Source organism: Tinamus guttatus, unplaced genomic scaffold, assembly GCF_059628265.1.
Source record: "Tinamus guttatus ecotype Peru unplaced genomic scaffold, ASM5962826v1 Tinamus_guttatus_pri_ptg000246l, whole genome shotgun sequence".
In the NCBI taxonomy this organism is placed as follows: Eukaryota; Metazoa; Chordata; class Aves; order Tinamiformes; family Tinamidae; genus Tinamus; species Tinamus guttatus.
The window spans coordinates 815,380-833,438 of NW_028288780.1; the positions used below are offsets into that span (position 1 = coordinate 815,380).

At 44.4% G+C, this 18,059-nt stretch overlaps 1 protein-coding gene across 1 annotated transcript; it reads left to right on the top strand.

The window, feature by feature from the left end:
• The first annotated feature begins 328 nt into the window (after window positions 1-328).
• On the top strand, window positions 329-11,358 carry TMEM26 (transmembrane protein 26). Its single transcript, XM_088526458.1, has 6 exons — window positions 329-536; window positions 3,293-3,371; window positions 7,137-7,250; window positions 7,770-7,990; window positions 8,571-8,647; window positions 10,631-11,358. Exons 1-6 carry the CDS (start codon window positions 346-348, stop codon window positions 11,041-11,043), a joined length of 1,095 nt encoding a protein of 364 aa, XP_088382584.1. The 5' UTR covers window positions 329-345; the 3' UTR covers window positions 11,044-11,358.
• The last annotated feature ends 6,701 nt before the right edge of the window (window positions 11,359-18,059 follow it).

Sequence of the window (18,059 nt, forward strand, 5' to 3'; positions counted from 1 at the left end):
GCTCTACGAGGCAGAGACCTCCTGCCCTCGAGCCCCGGAGCAGCCGCCCGCACGAGCCAAAGCAGCCCCTTCCGCCCGTGCCTCAGCGCGGCCAGCGCTGGGCCAGCCCTGCACGCCAGACAGCTTGGAAGCCGGAGCTTCTTTTTTTTTTTTTTCTTCCCTCTAAAAAGTTTTCAGGAAGTCTGGGGGAGGGGCAACGCTGCTTCTTTTTTGTTATAATGGGCCCCTTTGTGGGGATGGGAGAGGAGAAGAGGTCTGGGTGCGCGCGGCGCGCGGCGCTTGCCGGGGGGAGCTGGCAGCGCTGCGGCCCGGCGCGGGCGGCCAGGGCAGGGGGCCTGTCCCGGCATGGAGCTGCTGGTGCTGTGCAACGCGCTCGTTACGCGCCTGCTCTTCGTGCTGCACTCGCTCATCGGCGTCTGGAGGGTGACCGAAGTGAAGAAAGAGCCCAAGTACTGGCTGCTGGCGCTGCTCAATCTGCTCCTGTGCCTGGAGACAGGGCTCACCCTGAAGTTTAAACAAGGCAGAGGCTACAAATGGTGAGCAAACCCGCTGGCTCCACGGAGTCCCTCTTGCTTCTCTGCATGTGCTTTGCTGCCGATACGGGGCTCCCTGCTGCCCCACTTTTGTTTCTGCCCTGCTTGCAGGGGTCACGTTTTCTCTGGTGGGGAGGCTGCTGGGGAAGCGCTGGTTAGGGCACTGCCAGCTCCGGGGGTGCTCAGGAGAGGCAGCTCGCGCTACGCTGCGGGAGCCGCTCCGCGTGAGGAGTGTGTGCACGCGCGAGCGTGTGTGTACGTGTGGACACGCTCCGCGCTGCCTCGCGCACAGGGGCCGGCACCTTCTCCAGGGCAGCTGCTCAGGCCCCACGAGAGGCTCTGGGGCCCAGTGGGCTGCGGCGAGAGCCCCGCGGCGCCTGCGATCCCACTGCCAGCACAGCAGTGACTCCAGGCCAACGCCAGAGCTCTGTGACGAGCGGCAACCCATCCTCCCGATACAGTACGAGCGGTTACATTTGGATTTGAGCTGGAGATGAGCCTTCCCTGGAAAGGCTGCCCAAAGAATGAAATACAAACAAAAGTTACAGCAGAGCTTGCCTGAGCACACGGGGAACGCTCGTTCCCGGGGGACAGCTGCAGCCGTGCACTGCTCATCCACATGCAACGCTCTGGACGAAGGAAGGGCTCGTCCTGCCAACCGCCCAGGTTTCATCAAGGTCTCTCAATTTTAAAAGCCTCAGACCGCGGGCACCAGGACACACAGTGCACTGCACTTCAGCGACTTTAGGTTCGCGCCCTCTGCAACCTGTGCAGGTAGTCACGGCAAAAGCAGCGTGTGCGACAGCTCGCACTGCTGTGCCATGCCGAGGCTCAGTGTAACCACAGCCGGGATGAAGCCGGGCTCCCTAATCACCCAGGAACGTCAAAAGGGAGCAGAGCTCCAAAGCCACCGCTTGTGGAAGGAAGGCAGAGCGAGCGCAGCCCATTCACCGAGGAGAGGAGGTGGCAGCAGGGGCTTCACAAAACAACAGTTGCCACGCCAGCTTTTGGAAAAACCAGAGACAAATAGCTATGGAAAGCAGATGAAATTTAGGCAAATATGTGCTGGAAGAATGGGGCATATTTAGCTAGAAGCAAGTCTTTTAAAATGGAAGTGATCCTGCACTCTAGAGAGCACAGGTAAGACAAGACCACAGCCAGCATCCAGCTGCATCTGCATAACTTTCTTCCCTGGTAGGAAACACTAGCCCAACACAGAACCGTCCGCATCCACAGAAATGCCTCTGTGGGTGTCCATCAATCCATACAGAGAATGTGCCACAGACCTCTCCTGCCTCCAAGAGCTGCCAAGCTGGCCATTCGCTAGCGTAAAAAGGTTGTTGCTATTACACCAGCACCAGTAATTAAATAGCACACGTGGAGAAAAAGTAATACCATGGGCCTGGCCAAGTAATATTCCCTCCAGATTGCTCTTCCTGAAAGAAAGGCAGGGTTAAAGCTCCTGCGCTCTCCTGGCCTGATCTGGTGTCATTAGCTCAGCAATGCTAGCCTGCCAGCTGGACGTGTTTTTCCTTGAGCTGGAGTCCTACAGAAAATACTGTAAAACGTGGTAGCACTCCAATCCAAATGAGATACATGTTCTCCTCCCAAACCACCAGACTAAAAACCCCATAGAATCAGTAATAGCTAGTTTTGTTAAAAATATATCTATCTTATCTTGAAGGGATCAATTGAAGCATTTCGTAATAGCTCAGCAACCCACTCAGCCTTCTGAGAAGCAGCTTTTTCTTCCTCAAAACTTACTTTCTAGTGGAAAAGTCATGCTTACAAAAATAACGCTATATTCAGGACAATAAATGCAGCAACTTTTGACAGAAACATTGCTGCAGTGGCAGCTGTCATGTAACCTCACTGCAGAACATGCCAGTGGCAGGAGAGAGGGATCCAAGCGAGTGCGCTCGGGCCGACACCACTGCTCAGGCCCAGGGGCATCACCAGGGCAGTGCCGCGCTGCTTGCACTGTGCCATGGCAGGGGCAGGCCAACACCATCTCTACTCCAAAAGGGCAGGAACACATTTTAGCATGCACGTGATCGGAAACCTCGGCAACCCTCGCAGGAACCGGAGCTTGCAGGAGGAGTGATGAAACCACTCTGGGACTCCTGAAGAAGTCCTGCTCAAGCAGGTGGAGATGATAAAGCTTTGCTGGATCCTTGCTAACATTTATGATAAGTTATACATAAAGGTGGCAGGGACAGCGAACTAGAGACAAAAATCCTAAAAATATCTTGCAATATGATTGCCAGCACAAGTGGGACAAAAGGCAAGACCCACTCTTAGCTTAGAAGTAAGGTGGAAATAGCATCAGTTTACCTATCAGTGGAGTTTGATCAACAGCCAGCATCATTCAGAGAAATGTCTCGATTTAACAACTAGCCCCCCGCGAGCTCAGAAAGGGCACCTTTGCTAGAGCCTCCCTGCCATGCAGAAAATGCTGTGGTAGAAACAAAGAAAAACTTTAAAGTGTATTTTCAAGAACCGATTGAAATAAATGCCCACATCTGACCTAAGATGGGTTTGCTAATAAACCTGCAATTCACGAGCACTGGCAGCAACGGCCACTCGGCAAGAACGGTAACTCTGATTTGCAACAACTGCCCAGATGATAGATGGCTCTAGATACTTTTCAAAGTGAACTGTATCTTCAGTAGCATTACCAAGGTCCACCCCAGATAACAGTTAAGATACGTGGTATTTATTGATGTGATGTAACACCAAAGGCTTCTTTTCCTTTGCAGGTTTTCCCCAGCAATATTTTTATATCTGATTTGCATAGTACCATCATTGTGGCTGCTAGAAATTCATCATGGGACTCAGGTATTTATCATGAGACAAGATGGGCTGGTGGAAGGGGACACATCATCTGATTGAGGGGATGGGAGCATACAGAAGCCTTTCCACTCTTGCTCCCATTTTCCAGTAATTCCTGGTGGATCTCCCACAGCTATAGGAGTCCCATAGCACTACTAGCACTCTCCATGCACTACTACATATTTCCTCCATGTCAAATAATGGGGGTCATTCCTACCCCACATGAGACCAGTTTTTCAGTTGGGAAACTGAGACCTAGAAGTTTTGAGGTTACCAAAATACTGCCCGTCACCCACAGGTTATCATTTTCACCATTCTAGGCAGGCTTCGTAGAATTTCATTGCCTTATAGGCCTTCATAAAATAAAGTGCTGGTTTCACAGCACTTGCAGGCAGATGCCTCAACTCCAAGCAAGCCAAAATTAAGACAGGTGCCAGACATACTCACAGATTATTTCCACAAATTAGCCAACGTGTGGTAATTTGTCTGTACCTATTTATGTCCTTTTTGGGCTCATGGTGTGCAGCAATCTGGGGGCCAGGCGCAGGGTCTGGATTCCACCCCAGGACCTAAGCACACAGGAGACCTGGTAAAGGTCCCGGTCCCTTTGGCAGACGGCGACAGCCAGGCCTGGGACAGAGCCCCTAGCCGGCACCCCGAGCTGAGCAAGGCACCGCGCCGCTGCCTTCACTGTACCTTACACTTGCGGCAGAAGAGGGCCTAACGGCAAGTGAATAAATAAGAAAAAAAAAAAAAAAAAGGCATAAATTAGGCTAAGGAGACGTAGTGCCTCATTTTCTTCCTTGAAACATTGTTACAGCCCACAGGAACATAATCAAATATTCAAAATTGTGTTTACACTGAAAATGCCTAAGGCTTTTTCTAGATACAGCAGCAGGAATTTATTGTCCTCTCATTTTGCCAAATCTCCTTAAACAGTCACAGACAGGTAATGTGGATATTGAGAACATTTGTCATAGTTAAATCTGGTCCAAGAAACAGGATAATTCTGTAGTCAGAGGCAGCAGTTTATTTCCCAAAATGATGTTAGAACATGGCATACTTTGTTCTTATTGATATACTGCTACTGTGAATTAAAGAGGGAGTACATCAAGTTAACAGCTTGGTTTATACCTGAAGAGATAGGAAAGAGAGTTCTGGAAAAGCCCAATCTAAGAGTCAGGCGCGATTCCCATAGGAAGGGAGCGGCCTCGGTGACCCACGCCACACGCGGCACCCACACAAGTACCATCCTTGATACTAACGCATTGCTGGCCTTTCCCTCACTAAAATACCCATAAAATGGGTAATTGCACAGCCACCAGACTCAGACTTTAATATGTACGTCTTGAAAATAGTGTGTGGTCTTTAAGGCAGTAGCACTGGGATCTCCTATTGAACCCCTGAGAAGAAGCATCAACCGCGTGCACCAGTGCTGTCCTTATTTAAGGCATGTTCTCCTGGGCAGCCTCTCCTCCGGAAGGCCAAGGCAATTCCGGCCTCTCCCAGCACCGCAGAACTGGACATAAGTAATACCATTCATATATCAACAGTGAAACAATCCCTGCTTAGAAAGTACTGCTTTGCAGTATTCAGGGATGAATTATACTTTTGAGAGAGGCTCTGTGAAGTAAATTGAATTGTATTGAGTGAAAAAAATTGCTGTCAGCAAAACAAAGTAGAAAGAAAGTTAAAATCATTTAGTCCATTTAAAAACAAAAATCCATTCTTTCTTCATAAGGCATAAAAACCTAGGTGAACAAATGCCACCTATCTTCTCAAGTGCCTGCTGCATTAGTGCCACAGTGCAATAAAGAGCCACCCTTCGCACAGGACTCAGCATAAGCTCCCCGTTCAGCTAAGAGACACATTCTTGGTAAATCCTGTAACTATTCTTAACCATTCTCAGTTGGGCATTTTAAGGCATGATCAAATACGGTAACTATATCCCTCAGGCTCATTCTGAAGTGGGACTCTCTTACCAGAAACAATTTGAGGACCTTGTTCTCCTAACAGTGATCTTATATGATTGCGTACACAAACATGCTTGGCGTCAGCGCTCCCATTCACACGCATATACATGATACAAAATAAGGCTCTTCTCCAGCCTTTCAGGCAAACAAACACCACTTTTAATAAATATTCAAAAAGAAGCAAACCAAAACAAGATAAGAACATGCTTATAAGTAGGAGTCTAATTAGTGCCTGCTTTTTGCAACTGCTCTTTTCCCTTTCCTGCCTACATGTAGTCAGGAAGAGATATGGCTGGGGCTCCGAGGAGTCCATTCAGTCAGAATGCACAGAGCCTAACACTGAACTAGGAGCCCCAATAAGCGAGGAGTAGCCTTGAAAATTACACAGAAGGAACCTACGCAAGACACTGAGAGAATGCAGGGCTTTTCTTGAAGAAACATCCTCTGCGCCTTTGTGCTGCTGAGAAAAAGATGCCCCTGCCCTTCCCTTTGCAAGCGAGGCCAACGCTTGCCAGGCCAGGCCAAGGTCCCCGCTGTGGGCAGGGGACAGGCCCCGCAGGGGAAATGCCAGACCAGCGTTACCTGCAGCTTGCTTGCTGCTCGCTTACACACTACCACTCCCGGTTCACTACGGTCCTTCATCCCCTCGATTTACTTGCTGAGAGCTCTTAGGGTCCCTGCGAAGGTATTTCCCCGTATCCCTATGCCTCAGTTATGAGATGGCTTTAAGGCATGGTCTCTTAGCTGTCCATGTCCTGCTGCCTTTAGGGGCTGCTCAAACTCAATCTGTGCCCAGACTTTGTCCAGGGAGACTGGTTGCCATAGACGGTAAGAGTCTTCTACAGACAACCAAGAAAAAAGCTTGTCGAGATCATGGTTAAGTTTTTCTTCCCGAATATCCCTGGACAAGCCCTTCCGCCTCTCTCCCACACTCCTCCGACTGCAGGGCTACGGCAGCGAGATCGGCCCTGCAAGGCTGTCGCTGGCCTGAACACCAGCCACAGTCTCACCATTTCCATGCCCTGTATCTCTGCATATTCCCTGTATCTCTGTGTCAATCTTTCAATGCCATCACACCCACTGTCTAAACAAGCCAAGTATTCACTTCAAGAGCCTTTATCATCCACTCTAAAAGCAACAAGTCCTGTTTTTTTCCTTGATTTTTTCACACCACAGGAAGTTGCTCCATTTATCTGCAAGAGCAGGCAAGAGGCAGCATTTGCCCAGACACTGAGCAATGTTATCAGAGACAAAGCAAAGTACCAAAAGGAGAGGAATCTGAAGTTTGCTGGAATGTGATGTTTGCTGGAAAATGTTGCCTTTACCTTGGCAGGCGCTGTGCTGGATACGGCATGCGCGAGAACACGTTCCAGTTCTCGCAACAATTGCTTCTTTTACAATAAAGTGGTGGGGGGCCTCAAATGCAAGTCATTTGCTGTTCTACAGCACAAATAGGATAGGAAAAAAGTCTTTAACAACAGCATGGTTTGATTTTTTAATTATCCCTTTTTTAATCAGATTGCAATGGAATGAGATGTTAAGGGATTGTTTAGAAATCTTATCCCAGCTGCTGCAGGGCCAGTGCTGGGGACGAAGGCAGAAGGGCAATGCTGTGCTGCATATCTCAAAACTCTTGGTCACACAGTCCCACCACTGATTTACAGCTGCTCAAGTAATGTTACGTTTTTAGCCAATGTTACTTTTCCTGGTCCTGGTACTCAGAGAGCACCCAAGAGGCCAGGGCGCATCCTGCACGCCGCAGGACATTCACGTGTGCGTGATGTTTGTGTCACAACAGTACTGCGGCAATGAGCCTGGCGCAGTGCAGGTGAACGTCAGCAACCAAGACTTCAATCAATCCAGAGACAGCAGCCACGGAAGTGAGGGAACAGACCACCACATAATCCAGACGGTAGGACTTCTCTGCCTATTGCTGAAGGGATCTTACAATATTCAGATAAAGAGCAGTTAGAAAGGGTTGCTGAGTCTGTTTGGGCAATCTCTCTCACACTGTGAGCACAAAAATCTGTCAAAACGATATTGTGGAAAGAATGGTCTACAGGTTGTGCGCTAACCATTAGTTGTAGGAAAGGTGTGAAGAGGATCCCGCTATATCCCATTTCTGTCCTCCAAATTTGAGTAACTGAATTCAGCAAGTGTCTGGGTGGCAGCTCTGCAAAAGATAATGCTCAGCTGAAAAATGAGAGCAAAGCAAAAGCACAAGGAAAGAGCATCACTAATCATTGCTAAGAAGTTTCTATTAATGTGCATTTTTGAAATCATACCTGCAACACAGAGATCATTTCCTTCGATGCAGTGTGCAGGAGAAAGAAAGCAGGCTTGAGAGTGAACACCAGCATGGAAAGAACCTTTTATGTTAATCTCCTGCTGTTATAGTGTTTTGTTGTTGTTGTTTTAATCTTTTAAACAGGCTAAAGTCTTTGTCAATCAACTCTCCACAATCTGTGAGACTGTGTGGACACTGGCCCTCCACCAGACTTTTCTACTGCTACTAGTAATTGGGAGATGGCTTCTCCCTATTGGGGTTGAGATCACTCGGGATCAACTGTCTCAGCTACTTCTCATGTTTGTGGGAACAGCAGCAGATATACTGGAATTTGCCAGCGAAACCTTGGACATTGAAGATGTACGGTAAGCAATATTTGCTGGCATAAAACATTTGCATTGGGTAAGGCTATATTCAAAAGAGATTTAAGTTTTGAATTTTCAGCATTGCGATCTCCCCCAGAGGATGTAAGTCCCATTGCCCTCTCACAGCACACAGCTGAATTATGAACATCCATCATAGAAAAAGAATCACAGAAAAGGCTCATCCTCTCTTACAGAGGCATTATTCAATCACGTCTTCTATATCACAGAAGAGGTTTTATGGCAGGAGAAGTTGTCCTTCCCTCATGGCAGAGGAATTTCAGGCCTGCAAGCAATGCAAAAAATCACTGCGGGTAAAGATATCTCCTCTTCAAGCCACAAGGTCTATTTCTATATGCTTAGCACTGTAACGCTAGCATCAAATGCTTCTCTAACCACACATGACCTGAACAGCAGAAATTCTACACCAAAAGGTGCCCTGGTTTTCCTTAGACCTACTAGCACGTCCCCAAAAGATGCATTAATCGCTGTTGGACTGAATCTCCCTTTAACTGTTTAACTTTTCTGTTACCATGTAGGGAAACTGCATCTTCACCGTTGTCCCTTTCTTTCCCTCGCATAGGAAGAATTATGCTCTCATTAATGCCATTCTTGCTGTATGGACCTGGAGTATGTTACAGTTTCCACTTGATCTTGCAGGTTAGTATTTGCAAACAGACACAAATTGAGTAAAACGAGAGCTTTCCTTTAGAGCTCTTGCTGGCATGTCTTGGGGCTGTGCACACACCACAGGCTGTGACCAAAGACTTCTGATAGAAAGCAATTCACATGAAAAAGCCAATGATGTTTTTTAAAGAAAACACAGTGTGGTTTCCTGTGAGGAAGAACTTGTTTTACTGGCAGACCTCTGATCTCCACACCAAAACTCCACGTGTCCAGGAAAACCTGAAATTGCATCAAGTGTGTTGGAGCATCTGCTCCAGGTTCAAGTTCCCGCCTTAAACTTCTCTGAGCTCTTGAGGTAGAGCTGGTCTTGGATTCTAGCATGGCTCCAACCTGGGTAGACACCTGGACTTTATCTCCATGAGAGGCTATCCTTAACCACAGGGAACAGCACAGCCCAGAGCAAAGATGCCATAGGCTCAGAAGAGAGCAGAACCAGGTAACATTGAGACTGTGGATTCTTACCTCAAACTAGAAAGCCTAACGTTCAGCCAATTTAGGCTGATACCTGTCACTAGACAGAAAGAGCTTCTCTAGATCCAGGGAAAATAATGGAAACCTCCTAGACCTTCATCTTCATCAACATTTTAGCCTCCAAATATTATGAGCTTGCAACTCAAATACATGAGAAAGAGATGCTGGTGAGGGTAGCATCTTCAATGAAATTAATGACCAGATTGGCACATTGATTAAATTAACCAATAAAGTAATAATGAAAAATGATTCTTCACAGAGAGCACTAGGCTTTATTTTACACACTGAAGTTGAGATGAAATGCTAAATACTTTCTCAACTACTCACTTCCTAAAAAAATTATGCAGCAGCATTTCAAATTTAATGAATTATTACAGCTAGGATTCCTGACACTAGCAAAATACATTACATTAAAGATGTACAACACTTAAAAAGGTATTAAACAGGGCATTTTTTCTGCTTATTCCTTTTCTACTTCCTTGAAAACACACATTTACCCTGAAATTTATTATAATACAATTTTATTTTAGGTAATTCTATATAGCTGCACAGAAATTACTTTTTATTCAAGCATTGGAATGTTTGCTTGCTCATCAAGCATGGCTTAAAATGGGAGTTTGAGCAGACTCATTATTGAACTACAATAATGCAGTTGGGACAATTAAATGATACAAAAATGTGTTAAAAAATAATTGCTGTTGAATTTTTTCTTAATGTATGCAGAAAATGCTTTCCCTTTTCCAGAATCCATTTTCTACTTTTCATTCTTGTTTTTTCTCCCTAGTATTGAATTAAACAGTTTTTTGGGGAGGGTAGAGGAGAAGATATAAGTTAAAGCATTTGGTGGTTGTTACTGCATCATAGTAACCATTTAAAAATAAAAAAGGAATTTATGCAGCATGAGACAGAGAGAGAGGCTGCAACATGTACCATACCTAAACCCTTTAATGATTTATCTCTATGTATGTGTACATATACACATATATTAAAAAAAATACAGAGTTAGAATCCTTGTTGTGATGTAGTGTCTAGAGATAACTCATTAAAGGGTTTAGGTATGGTACATGTTGCAGCCTCTTATGAAAAACATATGAAAATATTATATATATAAAAAAGGTTAACCACTGGTATAGTTAAGGGGGTTGTATCTATGCAAGTTACAATAGTCACATGTGATTTGATACCCGGAAGGCTAAACATTCACAGCAGTAGCTCCATTTTACATGTCAAGCAGGGACCACATTTTCCTCCTAACCACCATGCTCAAAACTCCCCTGGCCAAACATCACTGGTGTTATCCATGATTTGAAGAATGTGACACAGGAAAAGCAATGCTAGCAGGTGAATCTTTTAAGAGCAGTATTGAGGATGCTCTGCAACAAGTGCTGAATGTACTTATAATCCAGGGTTCCTATGAGCTGCCCCTGAGGTCAACCCCAGCTAAGTTGGAGGGAGTTATTTAACCTAAGCATGTTTTACTTCCAGTACAGCACATTGGCTGCAAACCAGCCACGACGAGCAGGCGAATCCCCAGCCTGCTGCTGTGCAGGTACAGCGCAGAACTGTGGAACATCGGGGTCAGTCTCTTCATCCAGGACGGGCCCTTCTTCATTGTGCGCTCCATCCTGATGGGCCACTTCAGGATATTCAATCAGATGCTGGTGTTTTTTACAGCTAAGAATATCTTAGTCGTGACCCTACAGTTATATCGTTTAGCAGTGATAAGCTTAGACTTTCGGGCTACCTTGCTGCAGAAGAGCAGGAAAGAAGTCAACTGTTGCCCATGTGAGCCTTATGAAGCCTGTGCTCATGCTACTGCCAGCCAGGATACCGAAATGAGGAGGTGTGTTGCTTTTCCTGCCAAAGAGGAGTCCAGAGCACCAGCAGAAGATCAGTGAGCACAGCTACTGACTCGGAAGAGGTTGTTTCCCCCACACCGCCTTTGAAAGGGCTTTGAAAAGGATTTCTGAGATCTGAGCCTTTGTGCAGCTTTTTAATCTCTTCCATCAAGACATCAATGATTTCTTCTAAAGTATAGGGGGGATTCCTGAAGCAAAGCCATAGACCTGGGATATTTTATGTCCTATTGGATTTTGGTGGTTTTGACTAGATCTCCATTATATCAATTACAGGAATTTTGTAGCCATAGTTTGTAGTAGCAAGAAAGATTTAGAATGTAACAAAGTTGGATATTATCTTTGCTGGTACAGCACTAACACGTATTCACGTAGAAGGACAAGCCTATCCTGTGACAGGAAACATGGAAGCAGTTAGCTTTGCTTCCCAGTTACCAACATGTTCTCCAGGCATAGGAATAACCTCAGCAGTGCCAACGCAGCAGACATGCAAGTGAGCGCGGGCAAAACATTTCTACTGTTACTGACACCTAACATTGTTCATTCAAGAACTACACAAAGGGTTTCTTTGAATGTTACCTCATCCTTGGCTGGATTCAGTTAAAGAACTATGCAACACCATGCACAAAACCTCCTCTTAGGACACGTGTGGTCTGAATCATCTAAAGATTTTTGTGGAGGCGCCGCAAGGTAAGACTTAGCCCCACAGCTTTAGAAGACAACTGCACCTGCCACACAGGCAGAACACAGGCTCCAGAGGTACTTGCCTTCCTATTTCTGCTAGTCAGAAAGCAATTGTAAAGACCTTTTTCTCCAGCTTCACAGTAGATGTAAAGTGACCAAAAATAGTTCTGTTAAAATTCCCCAAAATAATGATATTAATAAAAAGAACTAGATTCCTACTATCTGAAGACAGAATCAGCTCTGGGGCACACACAAGAATGCTCCTACCACCACTGCAGTCCTACACTCACTTATCAATAGCCAGATAAGCAATGACATATTTACTTGGAAAGAGAAAACTGAACCTACTTAAAGGTTCCAAGCCACAGACATGTGAACCTGTGCTTATATTTGTGAACTGCTAACCCTTCAAGTTCTTCCATTATAGCAGAGAGTAGAATATGTACAGACATAAAGAAGGAAAAAGGAAATAAGGTTAAAAAAACCTCACACCCCACCTAGTCCATTCCACTATTTATCTTTAGTAATAACATGTAAGCACCTCCCGCTCTTCTCATTTTGGGCTGCTATCCAGTAAAAACAAGAAAATTGCCGATGATCATTCGCAATGCTGCAGCAAGGTGGACACATGGAGAGGAACACAATTTCACTTGGGAATTTAATTCAAGTCTAGAGGTGAAAAAACAGAGTGGTGCTGCCAACCAGCTGTGTTATCTAAAGCCTCTCACCTCGAGGTGAATGTTGAAGCAGCTGCTAGGGCTGCAACATCTCTCTGCCTTTTTGCTGGGAGCCAGGAGCATTTGCATTCATTTTGAGTTTATCCCTTGCTGATATCCTAATTGTCCCATTAAAAGGATCCTTGTTAATGAACGTGGAGTATGCCAAGCTTCCTAGAAGATCATTCCAAATTCTTGAGCACAGTAACTGCAGGACATACTGTTTTGAACTTACTATTTAAAGGCTTAGCTCAGCAACAGGCTGCCAGCCTGCAGCAAGTCGCAGATGTCCTGGGCCAGCAGCACAGAGATGGGCTCTTGCAGGAGCGTTTTCCACAGAACTCCATTCCTCCTACTCGGACTGCTCTGCTTCAGCACGCGGGAAGTTTCCATCTGCATAACCAGGAGAACTCAGGCTGCTGCTAGGTCCCACAGACAAAGTCACCTGCTTCAAAGCAGAGGGTGAGGGTGGTGCTGCGCACGATGACAGACCGCCAGCCACGTGCAGCCCTCCAGGCTCGTGCCTCCAGGCACGGCACCACGCAGGCACCCAACGGGCCTCCCTGCAGATCTGCCAGGGACGGTGCATGTCTGAAGAACACCCGGGGTCACGTTTGCTATTCAGAAAAAGCTGCAATAACCTTTGAGCCCTTGGAAAATTCAAGCCTTCAAAATGGAATGACTGCAGAACATCTCCTTTAGCCATTATTCACTCTTCCAGGAGAATTACATTATGAAATCTTTGATGCAAATTGATATCTAACCATTTACTATTATTTATTCTAGCTGTTCCTGTGCTGTCCTTTTAGGTTATTCCATCTTAAACCTCACCACAATACTTTACTACTTGTCTCTTCCTGAGCTAAAGTATATTCCTCCTTTCCTTTGGAAATTGGCTCAAGTAAGATCATAGCCCTAAGTCTAGAAAACAAATAGTAGCAGCTATGACTTTATTGTGTTTATGTTGGTATTTGTACTATACTATATTCTCTGGGACCATGTGGAAATGGAAGAAAATGTGCAATTACTTTTTTAAAAATTTCCAACTGTTTGTTGTGAATAAAAGGCAGTTACCTCAGGCATAGCTGCCAACTTATTATGTGTGAACCGACTGTTTTATGTTCCTATTAATTACGTCTTCCACAGGCTGCTTTAAGCAGTTAATTGCTTGAGTAAGATTCGAACTGCATTGCTGCTTGGAAAATCCATCGCGACTGCCATCAAATCCGTTCCTACTCTGGAAAGTTCCTTCTCTATGCAGAAACTCCAAGTATGCGAGGCACAAAATAATTGCAGAGAGTTTTTCTTTTTTGTTTTTTTTTTTTAAAAGTATCTGCATTCAGGATGCATTTTACAGATGCACACAAGTATATATCACATGGACATGTAGATACCCATACACACCTGGCAATGCCTAACACATCCAGTTTTTGTTTTTATTATGATGTGTGAGTTTGCTAATGGAAACACCCTGCGGATGTCTAACACACTCACAGAAGTGCCTACAACATTAAAAATATTTTAACTTTAGGGCTTTAAATATTAAGCACATGCTACTATCTGAACAACATACTGATTAAATTTTTTTTTTCGTAAATTCCCAGGAATGTATTATTGCCAGATTTCTTCAGTTAATGAAAGCTACCTCTAACCTTTGGAGGTGATTACTAAGATCGATGTATCCTGCCTGGCTATGCACAGGGCTGTCCACTAAATTACTTAGTATGCTTTTTCCTGACATTTATACAGTATCATTTAAAAACACTGTACAGAAGGATCCCTGTTCTTCCCTTGATCTGACCAGAATGTCAGGCTTGATTTTTGACTGACCATTTGCAATCCTCAAACATAATGAACAACAAAACTAGAGACATTTCAAAGGATAAATTGGGAGAAGCCCTGGAGTCAGCACAGAAACAAAAGCAGTAAAGAGAGCGGGAACGGTATCGGAGGAGCACACAAGAGTTCTCTGCAACAATGGAGATTAAGGCAGATTGTAAAACAAACATATTGCTCATAACAGGAAAGCTGGGAGTTACAGGATGACATTGTCCATTTAGGAGGGGAGATATAAAGGGGAAAGCCATGTCTAGTAAAACAAATATCTGAAGATTAAGTATTTAGGAGAGCTGCCCATCACCAATCTACCAAGCAGCATTAGTCTCTCCCAAGCAAGTGGGATGAGTTTTCCTAGTTCAGTCTCACAGCCGTACAGCTTAACGAACAGCACATTAAACCCCACTGCCGAATACGGAGAGGGGAAGTGACTGTCAGGTAGAGGGGGGTGTTCAAACCCTAATGCCTTCTGTCTAGAGTTTCTGCTGCAGGACTCCTTGGAGCAGAAGTCAAACCCAGGGAGAAAGTTCAGGTTTAAACTTGGTTATTGTCACAAAACTGCATATCCAGGAATAGCATATTTTAGACTCTAAATTTATAGTGTGTACATTTATAAGTTTATAGTGTGAACGGCTCCTTACATCATCCGAAAGGAATGGACAGCTGCAGTGGAATAACGAGCTTCCAAGAAAGTTAATGCTTTGGAAATTACCTGCCTTGGAAATAAAGTATGATCAGCCTGTTTTCTGAGAGAATCTTGCATAAAAGCACCTGTGCCTGATACAGTGCATGACCTATCTTTAAGGGCTATTTTATAATATCCTGCTCCATGTTTTTAAATCAGCTTTTAGTGAGAAGTATAGGAAACAATAATGCTAATTTCTGCCTCATTTAAAAACTTTGATAGGAATATACATATAAAAGACGTGTATAATATCCATGAGCTGTTAATACAGGAACTTGAAGGGTGCTCGGTCTGTCTGGCAGGTAGAACCTAAAAAGCTGCAGGCAGTCGTTTCCTCCCAGGCTCACTGAGGTCCTTTCCCCTCCTCTTGGATTGGCTTAAGGTGGAAATGGGGCAGTAAGAAGCAAATAAGGACTTGAACTTTTATCTCATCCACTCCACCCTGCTGTTCTCTTGATGTCTAAGCTCCAGCCTGCTTTTTGTGCCTATCTGCCAGATCTGAGTACAAAGACAAGAGATACCAAGCACTGAACTTCCCCCAGCTGCCTGCGAAAGCCTCTGCAAAAGCACATAAGAACTCAGGCCAAGCTTAGATTAAGATGAGCCAAGCCTACTTCCTCTTGTTAAAGCCTGAGGATATCTGCAGCTGCCAAAGGGCTTCCTCTATTTGTCCATCACCTGCTACAAAGAGAAGAGTATTTTCCTGCACAGTCCTTCTCTGAAGGACTAGTTGATTGAAATGCCAGTGCCATTTCTTACAGCACTATGGATTAGTATCTACTTCAAAAATGTTTTAAGGTTAAACAAGTCTCTGAAATGAGGCTGTCAGACTGTAAAAAGTAACAAAGCAAAAGGAAGGGACAATATAAAGGAGATGTCATAAGACAGCATTTCTAACTCTGGGAGACGGGAAGGGGCTCCAAGTCAAGAAGATGGACATGCATGGATAACATCTACAACAACAGCTTGGAAGACAGGAACTGAAAATTACTCTAAAAACCAACAACAACAACAAACAAACAAAGCCACCAAACACTCCCCCAAACACTTCAGTCTCTTATATACTTAACGAGTAACAAACTGGAAGAATCAGACAGGCTGCATACAATACTATTACCATCTAGGCCTCACAGAAGGTTCTGGAATAGCTTTAGATTAGACTTCACAAAATGGAAAACTGGTTGAGCGTTGCTGTTCTCTTATTTTATACTACTCTGAACAAACCACTGTTTCACAGTTGAAGAATGAGTTGCACTTAAGATTACCTGGCATTCTGCCCAAGTGCTTCACAATTTCAGCCCACTGCCAGAGTTCACAGAAATCTTGTCTTCCAAAGTGAACCTTGGAGAAGGTTGTTGCAGCATCTCTAAGATTTGTAAGGGACAACAGTAGGTTCAGCAGCCTGAGCAGCAGGAACCAAGGCAACTGTCAGCAACTATAACTCACTGTAGGCCTAATCCTGCCTTCAGTAAGCATTCATCATGCCACTGCTGAAAATCATCACTATGTCTATAAAATTACTAGTGAAATATAAAAACTGTACTGATTTTCTCATGCAAGGGAATCTGAAGCAAGAAGCATCTTCTACAGAAACGGACACAAGTGCCAAACTAGAATATTCTATTTAGTTCTTGGAGGCCCCTCGGCAGAGTGGTTAGCCCTGCCACTAATGTGGGGTAAAGGCAGAAAGACAGTATTTCTTTTTTCCTTCATTTTCTCCTCTCAGATTTCATGTTGAGGTGAAATCTAGCTGTCCTGATCCAATAACAAACCAATCTTCTGCTTTGTGAGCTGCATATCAAATTTAAACTTAAGATTTAAGCTGTATTGTGACAGAAAAGAAAACCTATTTTGTGGTGTAACCCAAGGAATACTAATTCATTAAAAATCTCTTACATAGAGAAGAAGGAGAGTGCATAAGTAAGGGTTGCCATGGGGGTAGCCTGGAGCCATATGCCAGCAAGTTACTCTGCTTGGATAAAAATGCTTATAATATACATCTAATCAATAAGAAATGAGTAGTTACTATGGCAATTTCTACATTACAATGTAGTTGTGCTGCAGCACAGCATGTTTTAGAAGAAAAGATGCACTTACCGCTCTGTCATGTAAGTTTGTGCACTTTTTACAGTGTAGCAGTACAGTGTGTAGGCTTGAGAAAAGGTGAAAAGAGTAAACTGAATCAAAGATAGTTGTGGTTATAAAGGACAGGCTAAAGCACTTTGGAATCCCCAGGTGACTAACAGATACCAGGTCAGAGCAATCCCCAGATGTGAGCAATACAACACAGCACATCAGGCAATGGTTCTGCAAATCTTTAGTTTCATTACATCTGATGTCGAACTAAGTGACATTTCATCATTGCATTTCTCTTTGATTGTACTCTTCTAATTTAAACTTATGGGACTAGATTTTAGTCTTATAGCTGATTCCATACGTATATCATTGATTTGAAAGAATACCAATACATTCTGCAGTAGCCAGCATGGATTACAAGGGATGTATTCCATCACAGCACAGCATTCCCAAGGCTGGAGGGACTGCTGGCACTTCCACCTACAGAACAACATTAGGAAAGGAATGTCTAGAACACTAGACTAAAAACACAAGGTACTTCTAAGGATTAGAAAAATCGCTGCATAATCATCCTTATGAAATACAGAAACTGCATATGCCTCCTACTCCCGATTCCATCACATGATGTTTTGCAGGTTTGTTTTGTTGTTGTTTTTAGTACTATCATTTTTCAGGTAGCAGAAGAAATGAGAGGAATGAGAGGAGACACATGCTGAGGAGAAAGCTAAACACTACAGTCAGGCAGCTCCCTTAGAGATGTGTCTGGCAAGCCAAAGATATCAGCTGTTTATAGAGACAAATTAAAATGCACCACAACTACAGAAGTGCATCAAAGATTGTGGCACAATCCTGTCAGAAAGACAAGTAGGAGCGAAACCTAGGTAAATAAGCAATTGGGTAACTTCAGATGAGAAAACACACACACAGAGAGAGAGAGAGGCCTAAGGGGACTCAAAACTTCTGTTAGTATCTCCTAGAATCCAAAATGAATACCATGCATCAGAGCTACAAGTGTGCCCATTTCTAAAAAACAAGTGCACCAGACTGAGGTTCAGACTCTC

Coding starts and splice junctions, on each gene's coding strand:
- TMEM26 (XM_088526458.1), top strand. CDS start 346: ATGGAGCTGCTGGTGCTGTGCAACGCGCTCGTTACGCGCCTGCTCTTC. Junction 537..3,292: donor CAAGGCAGAGGCTACAAATG/GTGAGCAAACCC, acceptor TTTCCTTTGCAG/GTTTTCCCCAGCAATATTTT. Junction 7,991..8,570: donor TTGGACATTGAAGATGTACG/GTAAGCAATATT, acceptor TCCCTCGCATAG/GAAGAATTATGCTCTCATTA.